General features: G+C 37.5%; 1 protein-coding gene across 23 annotated transcripts in view; it reads left to right on the plus strand.

Moving 5' to 3' along the window:
• EYA4 (EYA transcriptional coactivator and phosphatase 4) overlaps positions 1-13366 on the plus strand; it is a 365676-nt gene that overhangs the window by 200753 nt on the left and 151557 nt on the right. For 22 of the 23 annotated variants that reach the window (XM_070376696.1, XM_070376694.1, XM_070376697.1 and 19 more), the window contains one exon: positions 4630-4679. In XM_070376696.1, coding sequence (XP_070232797.1) covers positions 4630-4679 — 50 coding nt within the window. Of the gene's footprint in view, positions 1-4629; positions 4680-12258; positions 12319-13366 lie in introns of those variants that run through there. The other variant, XM_070376706.1, reaches the window with a different exon arrangement.

A 13366-nucleotide genomic window follows, 5' to 3' on the forward strand; every position in this document is an offset into this window, starting at 1 on the left:
AAGTTTAAAAATAAAATAAAATTTAAAAAAAAAAAAAAAAGAATTTTCCACAGTTTGTTGTGATCCACACAGTCAAAGGCTTTGGCATAGTCAATAAAGCAGAAATAGATGTTTTTCAATGATCCAGCAGATGTTGGCCATTTGATCTCTGGTTCCTCTGCCTTTTCTAAAACCAGCTTGAACATCTGGAAGTTCATGGTTCACGTATTGCTGAAGCCTGGCTTGGAGAATTTTGAGCATTACTTTACTAGCGTGTGAGATGAGTACTATTGTGTGGTAGTTTGAACATCTTCAGCATTGCTTTTCTTTGGGATTAGAATTAAAATTGACCTTTTCCAGTCCTGTGTTGTGAGAGGGCATCAGAGGGCAGACCCACTGAAACCATAATCACAGAAAACTAGCCAATCTGATCACATGGACCATAGCCTTGTCTAATTCAATGAAACTAAGCTATGCTGTGTGGGGTCACCCAAGACGGACAGGTCATGGTGGAGAGGTCTGACAGAATGTAGTCCACTGGAGAAAGGAATGCAAACCACTTCAGTATTCTTGCCTTGAGAACCCAATGAACAGTATAAAAAGGCAAAATGATAGGATACTGAAAGAGGAACTCTTCCGGTTGGTAAGTGCCCAATATGCTACTGGAGATAAGTGGAGAAATAACTCCAGAAAGAATAAAGGGATGGAGCCAAAGCAAAAACAATACCCAGTTGTGGATGTGACTGGTGACAGAAGCAAGGTTCAATGCTGTAAAGAGCAATATTGCATAGGAACCTGGAATGTTAGGTCCATGAATCAAGGCAAATTGGAAGTGATCAAACAGGAGATAGCAAGAGTGAACTTCGACATTCTAGGAATCAGCGAACTAAAATGGACTGGAATGGGTGAATTTAACTCAGATGACCATTATATCTACGACTGTGGGCAGGAATCCCTTAGAAGAAATGGAGTAGCCATGATGGTCAACAAAAGAGTCCGAAATGCAGTACTTGGATGCAATCTCAAAAACGACAGAATGATCTCTGTTCATTTCCAAGGCAAACCATTCAATATCACAGTAATCCAAGCCTATGATTCACTTACTGAGCTAGTATTTGGGGACTGTCTTAATCCATTTGGGCTGCTATAATGAGATATTTCAGTTTATATAAACAGATATTTGTTTCTCTTAGTTCTGGAGGCTGGGAAGTCCAAGATGGTGGCTCCAGCATGGTTTTATGTGATGACAGCCCACCTCCTGATTCAAAGCCAGTGACTTTTCATTGTTTCATCACATGGTAGAAAGGATAGGAAGCTCTGTGGAGTCTCTTTCTTAAGAGAGTTAATAGCATTTGGAAAGCCTTCATTTTCAGGATCTAAGCACCTCCCAAATGGCTCACTTCCTAATTTGGAGGGGTTAGGATTTTGCAAGTGAATTCTGAACGGGCACAAACATTCAGACCAAAGCAAGGAGCATCTGTTCAAAGCTAGGGATTAGTGATATACACTGTCAATACTGCATCTGCTTTTGTGGAATGTGTATTTTTTCTCTTGTTGCATTAAACTCATATCTGTCTTTCAGTCCTAAGCCTGACCCCTTCTACACTGTCTTATGAACCATTTCTACCCAGTCTGTTTTTTAAAATCCTTCAATGGTCTTCATTGTCCAAATATTAAATTCCAAAGTCTTCATCATTTATAAGGCTTTCATAATATGATTTCTCTGACAAACCCCATGATGTTGAAGTACCTACCTTTTTCCAGATTTAGTCTTTGAAACCTATGTCCTTTAACACATTATTGACTGGAGACATATGGGCTTCCCTTGTGGCTCAGCTGGTAGAGAATCCACCTGCAGTGTGGGAGACCTGGGTTCAATCCCTGGGTTGGGAAGATCCCCTGGAGAAGGGAAAGGCTACCCACTCCAGTATTCTGGCCTGGAGAATTCCATGGACTGTATAGTCCATGGGGTCGCAAAGAGTTGTACATGACTGAGCAACTTTCACTTTTATTTTCTTACATATTGTGGCCCATAGGCATTAGTTTCTGCAAAACAGTCAATAACATGTTAAAACTTAGTTCAGAAATCACATCCTTTGTTACCATCCTCTCTTCCTTTGTCTGGGGTAGATTGACCTCTGAACATGGATAACACTGTATAAACTCTCCTGTAGTAGTCATGGTATCCTAAATATTATTCTTCCCTCATTTCACCATGAACAAATGAATAAAGCCTATAAAAAGAATTACTCTGAAGAGTGCAAAACTCTAACAGTATCTAAAAGAATATATCGACTTCAGTCTTTCATCACATACTTATTAATTATTGTGTTTCCTTGGTGGATCAGTGGTAAAGAACCCACTTGCAATATAGGAGATGAGACATGGGACTTTGACCCCTGGGTCAGGAAGATCCCCTGAAGAAGGGCATGGCTACCCACTTTAGTATTCTTGCCTGTAAAATCCCATGGAAAGAGGAGCCTGTAGGGTTGCAGTCCATAGAGTCACAAGAGGCAGATATGACTTAATGACTAAACAACAATGACAACAACTAGAACTGTGCATACTAGATAGTAATCGTAGATGTGTTCTCTGGCATTACAATTAATACATTGAGAATAAATTAATGCTAACTTTCTGGTTAATTATTTAAATAAAGATGCTTTGTAAAGCCATTGGTTTAAATATTTCTTTAAAAGCTTTGTTGTTTTAAACCACAGGAAGGTTGTCTCATTCTAACTCTTGTTTGAGAATGTCTGTCTAGTTTGCTTGTGTGATCTGGAGCTTCTTTAATTAGTCCCAAACTCAAGTTATCATAGTCTTTCAAAAACTAACATTCACTTCAGTGTGATTTCTACATATTCATTGGGCAGTTCATATAATTTCAGGAGATGAATCATAGGAAAGAAGGGTTTTAATATCATATTCTTCCCTTTTGGTTCTTATTTTTCTTGGAATTGTTCATGGACATAAGACTTTCATGGGTTTCATAGTGAATGTTACATTTACATTTTTAAGAAAGGTGTTCCTTTTTCTTTCTTTTTTTTTTAAAACTAATTGCTCAAAAATATTTCTTCGCCCTTCCATCTCATGATGTTGAGCTCTGTATTCAGAGCATAGATGTTACATAATAGGGTAAGAATGATAATCTGTTTGCTGATCAGTTTTTTATTTTCATACTGTGTGGATGTATACTCCAGATGCAGAAGAGAGTAAAGTTAATCAAGCAAATAATTGATTCCCCTGATTATAAAATATCTAGACCCAGAATTGAAAGCAAAGACACCAATTTTTGAAAGTGTAAGGTTTTTGTTGTGTTTTTTTTTTTAAACGCATTCTTCTGAGATGAGGGAGGAAATAAGATTTCACTTCACTAAGAGCCAAGACTTCACTAAGAAAAAAACTGTAACTTTGGAGAACTAATAAGATGTTACACGCCAGATACAACTGTGATGTAAAACATGGAGTTCAAGAACTTATCTGTGTGGAAATCACACATTAGACTGGCTGGGATGTCATTATTCATAATATTTAACAAAAGGACACTGATAGAAGGTAGCTTTAAAGAACAATAGTGGACACATCTCTAGGAATACTTGAAAATATTTGTGAGCTGGAAAGAAAATGCTGTATCTTTAAAATTCAAAACCTACTCTTAAGAAATACCACTTGTCAACTCACATTCATGTTGTATGTTCATGGCATATTTTTTCGCTTCCAAGCTGCATATTAGAAGTTAAAGTGCCTTGGATTCGATAGGCTGCATAAATAGACCATGGGAATGTAAACACCCAGACTGTGTGACTGTGTACTTGGTAATTAATGCATCTTGTTTGCATTCCATATTAACTAAGAAAGTTTTGAAATGGCCTTTACTTTGCAAATAATGTACCCATTAAAACCATGATAAGTCAGACATAGTATCTGTGCTTGAAGTTAAAGTGTGAAAGGCAATGGATGTGTGCTTTACCTTATTTTAGAGTATATACCACAGACTTTCGACCAGAATTGGATAGCATATACTAAAAGCAAAGGTTTTTGTTTTTTTTTCCTCATCCTTTACCTTGTGTGTGTTAAAAGCCACAAAGTTGAAATATAGTCTGCAAAGTATACTTCAAATATATATGAGAAGTGTGTGAGCAATGCCGAAACTTAATTGATATGCTGAGAAATATATAAAACATACAGCCACTGGATTGGGAAAATGAAAATTAATATGTGAATGGTTTAGCGAACACTATGCTTTGCCCCCAGAACCTGGTGTTTATTATTGTGCACTTTAGTAGGAGACAGAAGCAGTATCAATTGGAAAAACATTTCTTAGTGAATTGAGAACTGTATGGCTTTCCAATTCCTAAGTGGGAAACCTGGTTCTTTGGTTTCTTTGTTTCGACTTAAGCAAGTCCCAAGCTATTTCAGCTGAACATTTTACATACTAATGGAGTCTAGGGAAGTGACTTTGGCAGCTGTTCATGGGATAATAATGAAATACACTATTTAATACTGCATGCTGCTGCTGTAAAATGTGGGGAGTATTTTATAGAGATCCTGGTGAGTAGAGCTGTATCCACTTTAAGTTTAGCAAGTGTGTGAAACTGAATGAGGAAGTTCTTTTTTCATATGAGACTAACTAGTACTCTTTTCTTACAGGTAAAGAAAACGTGCACAGAATCAGATGTTCCCGAAGCCCAGAATTCCAGGTACAGTAAAACAGAGGCCAAGACTTCACTAAGAAAAATTGCAACTTTGGAGAACTAATATGACGTTATACTCCAGATACAACTGTGATGTAAAACATGGGGTTTAAGAACCTATCTGTATGGAAATCATACATTAGACTGGCTGGGATGTCATTACTCGTGATATTTAATAAAAGGACACTGATGGAAGTTAACTTTAAAGAACAATAGTGGAAACATCTCTAGGAATACTTGAAAATATATTCCCATACTATTTATTAAGTTCATCCTCAATTTTCTTTCTATTCTCTTCTTATAATGTATTCACATCTGAAATTTTTCCAGAAACTTAATACCCTTTAAATCTGTTTATTGAAGATCTGCCTTTTTTTTTCAATTAAATGTTGCTAGATTTTGAGAATTTCATCAAGTTGGAACAACCAAAACTAACTTGGCATTCTCTTTGTGCTTAGTTACTTCATTCATGTCTGACTCCTTGCGACCCTGTGTACTGTAGCCCACCAGATTCCTCTGTCCATTGGAATTCTCCAGGCAAGAATACTGGAGTGGGTTGCCATGCCCTCCTCCAGCGGATCTTCCCAACCCAGGGATCAAACTCAGGTCTCCCACAGTGCAGGCGAATTCTTTACCACCTGAGCCACCAGGGAAGCCCAAGAATACTGGAGTGGGTAGTCTATCTCTTCTCTAGGGGATCTTCCTGACCCAGGAATTGAAGTGGGGTCTCCTGCATTGGAGGCAGATTCTTTACCAGCTGAGCTATCAGGGAAGCCCTGATATTCTTTTTATGTTTATATAAAGCCTGAAGAAATGATGAATTAAAGTGATCAGACCACTACATACAGGACTTGGGCACCATTTACTTGTTTGTGCCTGGACCAGGTGCACAACAGACATTTTTAGGCCTATACATTTTCACTGTTTTTGTCTAAAAACCCAGGCCTCAATTTTAAAAGTCAGTAAAAGTATTTTAAATACTATTACAATAGTAATCAGGTGGCGCTAGCGGTAAAGAATTCATCTGCCAGTGTTGGAGACACAAGAGATTCAGGTTTGATTCCTGGGTCAGGAAGATCCCCTGAAGGAGGGCGTGGCAACCCACTCCAGTAGTCTTGCTTGGAAAATTCCATGGACAGAGGAGCTTGGCAGGCTGTAGTCCATGGGGTCACAAAGAGTTGAACATGACTGAACACGTACACACACACACCCTTCATATAGTAATATTGGGTTGGCCAAAAAGTCTGTTCAGGTCTTTCATACCATCACAGAAAAACCTGAGCGAAATATTTGGCCAACCTAATATTAATGGTATAACTCAACTTATTGCGTTAACAAATTTGTGTTTAATGATGAAATGGGTCTAGTTTATTTTGTTCTACTCATTCCAGCCTATGATGTATATAATGATTTTCTTGGTACAGTAAAACAATACAGATCTAGGTATAATGTTAATGACCATTGTATTTTCCTTTTAGAAGGCAAATATATACTATATATAGTCCATTTACAGTTTGAGTAAATCTTTGTTCTTATGTAATATGATATTCCTGTAATTAATTCCTATATATATTATGGATAGATAGTGAAATGATTGTATGTGTTTTTTTTCTTTTGAATCATCAAAAGTATTAATATATGATATGGTATAGGATTTTTGACATTTGATCTTTGTCTTTTATGATTAGGTATCAATATAGAACCAAATAGTTTTAGTTTATTGGAACATTGGGAAATGGGTGAACTATTAAATTTTTTCTTACAAAGTAGAGCAATTCCAGGACATATGGAGAGAGGAAACTCAAGCTCTATTGCTTGTGGATGTTTCCTTCCTGACCATTTTGCTGACATCTATGAGAAATCCACCTATGACTTGTTATTTAGCTAATTAGATAGTCTTTGCAAGCTGCTGGTCTTGATGGGTAGTAGGGAAAACAGAACAACATAATTATTATTTTTATTAATACTGTATATCAATTTTTTTTAATTTTTGAGGCCACTCAAGAGTTTTGAACAAATAGTGCTGTACGTTAATAAATTTTAAACAAGCAGAAAGTCACTAAACTGATTCAGTGTTTACAGTTTATATCAATAAGTTCCAGAAGACAGAGTTCAGATTTCAATGTATTTAAACCTGGAACTAGATCATTGTCTTATCTAGGAAATCCCAGCCCATATAGCCTTAAAAATACAATTTTACATTTATGGTAAATAAGTTATGTTTAATAGATTATTTTAAATACATTTTATTATATATTATTATACAATATATATTAATTGAAAAATGACTTCTTATAAACTACTATTTAGTTGCCATGGATTAGCTGCTCGTAAAAGTTTTCTAATCTGCAATATGTGGATCCTTTCCATGTATGCATGTTCATTTGTGCCTGACTCTTTGTGACCCCCATGGGCTATAGCCCATCAGACTCCTCTGTCCATCGGGTTTTTCCAGGCGAGAATATTGGAGTGGGTTGCCATGTCCTACTCTAGAGGGATCAAACCTGTGTGTCCTGCATTGGCAGGTGGATTCTTCACCACCACACCACCTAAGGCAAATCAATTTCTAAGGGCACTAAAGCTTAGTAATATAAAAAATAAACAAGTAAAACAAATCTTATTTATAAAAACCTAAGATGGAAAGGCCAGAGAATAAAGAAGAGCTAAAGAACATCGTGCACAGAAAGGATACAATAACTTGCAAACAGTCAACAAGTCAAGGGAGGCCAAAAATATTATTCAGTATATGCATGTACTGAGGTTCAGTTTTTATGAACAACTGAAAAAAAAAAACTACATGAAAATGCTTTTATTATAGACACTGGACAGCATTACTTTAGTGTATACATGTACGGGTACATTCTTTTTGCTTATTAAGAACCACAGACATTCATGTTCTCTCTCCCCCCAACTCCTTCCCTTCCCTGTGTGTGTGTGAAAGAGAGAAAGAGAGAGAGATTTAAGGCCCGGGGCTAAGTAATTCTATTCTAAACAAATCTAAAACAAAGAACTGAGCTCAAAATGAAATACTGTATCAGCATAAAATGCATGGGACCTGGAGACCCACTGCCTTATAAAATGCTCCCTGTCTTGGAACCTAAAGCTAATATCATTCATTTATTTAGCTAGCTTTATAGTGTGTTGGTTTTGGATTTGAAAAGATTAGAATAAATGCAGATGGAAAGTGTTTTTACAGTAGGGAAGTAATTAAATTGGGCGTGGAGACTTTGTCAGGGAAATTCTTGGAGTGACATATGTGTATCAGCAAATTCTTTGTCTTGCTTGGCCTTAATTCCTCTTTTGGAAAGAGAGTCTTGAGCTGCCAATGTGACTAGTAGATTAGTAAAAAGAGAGTTTACAAACTCATGCAGTATCAGGAAGGTAAAATGTTTTCTTAGAAAGAACATTATGTATGTATACTGGAAGTCAGAGGTTAGTATTTGTTCAGTTTCATAATACTGTGTAGAACTTGGTGGTACGTGGAAAGCGATAGAATGTGCTTCGTAGAAGAACTGACATTCCTTAAATGTACTTTTTTTTTTTTTCACTTTCCTCTGTGTCATAACAATGTTGAGAATGTAGTGTTGTTGGCCTTTGTTCCTAAAACTCATGTTAACCTTAAAATGGGTACTGAGAAAACTAAAAGTTTTATTTCTCATGCTTTATCTTACCCTAAAATTAAGTCTTACTAGACAGACCATGGAGAAGGCAATGGCACCCCGCTCCAGTGCTCTTGCCCGGAAAATCCCATGGATGGAGGAGCCTGGTAGGCTGCAGTCCATGGGGTCCCTAAGAGTCAGACATGACTGAGTGACTTCACTTTCACTTTCCACTTTCAAGCATTGGAGAAGGAAATGTCAACCCACTCCAGTGTTCTTGCCTGGAGAATCCCATGGACGGAGAAGCCTGGTAGGCTGCAGTCCGTGGGGTCGCACAGAGTCAGACATGACTGAAGCGACTTGGCGGCAGCAGACAGACCATTTAAAACAAAATCTGATGTGTCATTTTTATGTTGATTTTTTTCTATGTTCATGGTGACTTTTTGCAGATTTGTGTCTTACATGAGCCATCCCTAAACATACATGGTTTTTGTTTAATTTTAATGTAATAGATATCACCTAGATGAGTGAAGTTAGAATGCTCTATGAGCTTCACCTGTTTTTTAGCTCATCTACCTTTCATTTGTCATATGAGGTGAAGTAATTTATTTCATTGTTGGCAAATATCTTAGACTGCCTTTATGTTAAAATAGTTCCCAAATAATATCTCTGTTGAACTTCTGTTTCTCTTCACTTTTTCCTTTTTGGGCTCTAACTAGTAGAGCATTTTCAAGAGATCAAGAGCTTAGAAAGGAAATAAAACTCAAATCAGGCAGTTTTGTTATGTACTTGTTTTGTTAATTAAGGAATACATGGAAATAAAAATTTTGGTGAAATTGAGCTCTGAAGTGACTTCTAGGAATTATACCAGTTCTTTTCCTATTTTGGCTTTCATTATGGCTTCAGTATTGCCAGTAGATTATAGTAAAGAGATCTAAAGGAGAATATTAAAGTATATACATAGGAAGTACTTATGGTATGGATAGCTAAGATGATAGTTTTTGCACATGGTGAATGACAAAAGACTCTGTGTAATGGGGAGGGTTCCCTAGTCAATACTAACTACAATTATCAAGAGAAAGGCAGAACAACTCTCCAGCTTTCAACAAAGCTTCAGAATTAGTCTCAGTTTAATATCATAATATTTAAGTGAACCTCAGGAAGTTTAGCTATTCGATGCCTATGTTTTAAAAGCTTAAAAACTGCAACTAATTCATCTTATGTAAATAGTTATGATTTGACAATGTTATATTTAAAGGTATTAAGTTATACATGATTATGTTCTAGTAAAATAATTATTGCAGTAATTCCAGAAGTCTGAAATGTTTATCTGTATATAATTGCCTGTCAAAAAAATTAAATGTTACATTTTTTCATAGCAGGGAAAGCTGAGGGCTCTTTGCTGAATATGCACATTGTATTTCACTGTGTCAAATCAGAGGGGCATCTAGCCTCATATTCTGTCTCTAAGAAGCATCAAAAATTATTAATACCAGGTTGCATTTCCTCAAATTTTCATAATGTAGTTCCAGTAAACTTAGATTCTTGCAGTAACACAACTAACTGTATAGTTCATGGAATTATTTAACCATTTCTTGGACTTAGTTACATTATTGACTATCTTCAGATCTTGAGATTCTATTCTTGATCATTTTTTGCTTTCCTTCCATTTCTTTTTTTTTCACATACAATCTCTGTTGACAACTCTTGACGTAGCCCACAATGTCTAGAATGCTCTGGCCACTTCCTGTGACTCTAGTCTCAGTGTCATTCAGGCTTCCTCTGTCAGAAGATCTACATTTACAGATGCCAAGCTTCTCCTTCCAGAGGCTGGATCATTTCTTCCCTTCTTTAACTAGAACCCCTTGCCCCCAGCTTTGCTCACCTACTGAATTTCAACTCATCCTTCTGGTGTTTCTCTCTGTGCACTGCTGCTTTCTTAGGGAAGCCTTTGCTGGCCAACCAGCTACCTCTGGTCCTACTGTCATAGGGCCTCATGGCCTCATCTGCTTCTCCTTCCAAGTAGCCTACTTTGATTAATGCCTGCCTCATGCACTACACTATAAACTCCACAAAATGAGGGATCGTCTCTGCTTTCTTTTGCTCCCCATCGTAACATTAGGGTACAGTGCAGGGCCTGACGTATAGCAGATCTTCAATACATACCTGCTAAGTGAATGTGCTCAGTGCTTAGTCTTATCTGACTCTGCAGCCTCATGGACTGTAACCCACCAGGCTCCTCTGTCCATGGGATTTCCCAGGCAAGAATATTGGAGGGGGTTGCTATTCCCTACTCCAGGGGATCTTCCTGACCCAGGGATTGAACCCTCATCTCTTGTGTCTCCTGCACTGGCAGTCGAATTTCTTTACCACTAGCACCCCCCTGGATAACTTCCAAATATACACAATCAGCATGCAGTCTCTCTTGGGAGAGATACAAACTCCTAATGCAATTTTATTAGGGATTTTTCCCAGCCGTCTCAAACTCCCTTTGAACAGAATCATAATGTTTACTTTTCCTCCCCCAGCATCTTTTCTGTTTAGTGATAATGCTCTCAGTTGTCCTGCCTCAGAACTTCAGAATAAGCCTTATTTCTTTCTTTCCTTTCCCAAATCAAACTATGTATTGAAATTCACTTTTCCCTGCCCCTGCCCCTGCCCCTGATCACTGCCACTAAGAAAGTTCAAGCTTCTGTCATCTCACCTCTGAACTAACACAACAAATCCTCTGTGGCTTCATTGGATATCAACCTTGCCTTTCTAGTCTGTGGAATTTTTGGACAAGCCCTTCTTAAATAATACACTTTCCATATGGCATTAGTCATTAATCTGACAGACAGTATTTAGTAGATATTCAGAGTATACATAGAAGCATGAACCAATAACCTTCAAAGTGAAATTGTGGGCAAGACGTTAAAAATAAGGACATATACTATTCATGCCAATTTGCTGTCCATAAGATGTCAAGGATTACCTGGGCTACCTGTTACTCGCTTTCCTTGTGCCCTTATTCTGGTGTGCTAGATATTCATTGATTCCACTTAATTTTCATCCTTTAGTTCCAGATTGACAGACGAGTACATGAAATTCCAGAAAAAAAAAAATATATATATATGCCAGTTGCTTAGGTACCTTGATTTTCAGTCCTTTCTCCTGTCACCATTTCCTGCATAGACATTAGAGTAAAATATGCTATTTGTGTACTAGGCACTTACCCGAGAGCATCTGTGTAGGACAGTACTTCCCTGCTCATCCTACAGATGAGCTCATTTCACTGAGGAATGGTTGAGAATGGTACACCAGAGTATAGCCTGAGTGCTGAACACTGTGGACTAAAGTGGTTAGGAAGAGTTGAATGGAATATTTAGGGCAACAGCTGGGTATCAGAGGACAGATAAGATTCGAAGAAATGGGGGAAGAGAAACCACAGTAAGGTTAAGAGTGAGGGAAAGAACTAGAAACTGAAATGAAAGGTATCTTTTATGGATGGTTGGTGACTAGTCTTGATTTGATTTGTGTGGAGAAATAGTTGATGAGATTGGAAAATAGGTAAATTTGCATAAATTGTGGTTGGCTTGGATTCCTAGTTATTTTAGTTAGGACCTTTATTAGTTGCAGCTATTAGTGTGAACCAGTTTAGGTAGAAAAGGGGAGGTTTTTGTTGTTTTGCTCTGATTTTAAACAGGAGTATAATATCTTAGATAAATTGAGAAGATAGGGCTTGCTGGATCTCATAAGGTCTGGCAACCAGGGACTGACTTTCTGTTTATCTCTAATCCACTGTGTCCTCACTGCTTGGCTGCTTCAATGTCTTTCTCTCTGTTTATGCCCATTGGCTGCTCTGTCTTATTTTTGCTCCTGGACTTATAATAGGAGGAAAATATGCATGTGACACTGCTTCTTTCTGATTTTTAAATTTTTACCTCTTTAGGTACCCATATAATAGAATCTCTCTCTTTTTCTTTATTTCTCTTCCAAATTTCCAGGAAAGAGAGTGATACCTGAGTGGCTTTCCAGAGCCATGTCTGGGAGCATATGACTCAGTGGTAAGAACAACTTCCAAGGAAAGGATGCTGAGCAGATAACCTGATCAAGTGCCCTCAACCTTCTACCTCTTTCCTGCCCACCTACTTCATCCAGCACCCTTGTCCCAAGTCCTTCATTTTAATCCAGCACGTATCATTTCTCTAAATACATATAACTCACTGGTTATCTATTTCACTAGTATGGAGATTTGGAGCTCAATTTTATATCAGACATCTACAACTATGATCTGCAAAGCAGAGATCTCTTAAGAGAGCATTATGTGGAATGGCAACCAGACTTCAAAGTAAGATGAGTTCCTTTCACCTCTTTTTATAAACCCTGCTCCCAATTTTTAACCTTCTTGCTCCTATCCTCAAGTTGACCAGTTAAACCCAATCTCCTTTTCTGCTCTCAAATACCAATCCAAATATAAATCACTTTCTCCAGTTCGTGTGGTTAATCCAGTTGTTAGATAATAGATGAATGCACTTCATCCTGCAAATTAAATTATTTTTCAGAGGGCAATTTTGCCAAAATGACTGTCTAGGTTTGGACTTCTTTCTTTTGAAGCCAACTCTCAAGCATACCTAAAGAAATACACTAGCCATTAATCAGTTGCAGTCCAAACTTGAAATTTTGGCCACCTGCCTTTCAGGCATTAGGAGGTCACCAGTGGATTTCTGATCAGGTAATAATGTTATTAAAATTGTACTTGCGATGACAGATCAGTCATGGCACAGGTACGTGGAGGCAAGGGAAGCAAAAGTGAAACTTACTTAAAAGACCTGAGAGACACTTAGCAAATTGTGGTTATTTCGGAGAAGACATTATACACAATTTTTTTTCATGGTTTAAACACATTTTCTAAATTTTCTACATCATGTATTTTTATGTGTGTTAAGAATATAAAATAATAGATTTGACTTGAAATAGACATGGTAGCAGTGGAAGGAATCTGGCTTCTTCTTTCTAACAAACTGCATTATTCTCCCAAAATGAGAAAACTCCTGACTTCCCCGCATGTATTAGTGATGACTTCCAGAGAATGGCTATCTTCCTGGCCAGTCA

Source organism: Bos mutus, chromosome 9 (assembly GCF_027580195.1).
Source record: "Bos mutus isolate GX-2022 chromosome 9, NWIPB_WYAK_1.1, whole genome shotgun sequence".
NCBI lineage: Eukaryota > Metazoa > Chordata > Mammalia > Artiodactyla > Bovidae > Bos > Bos mutus.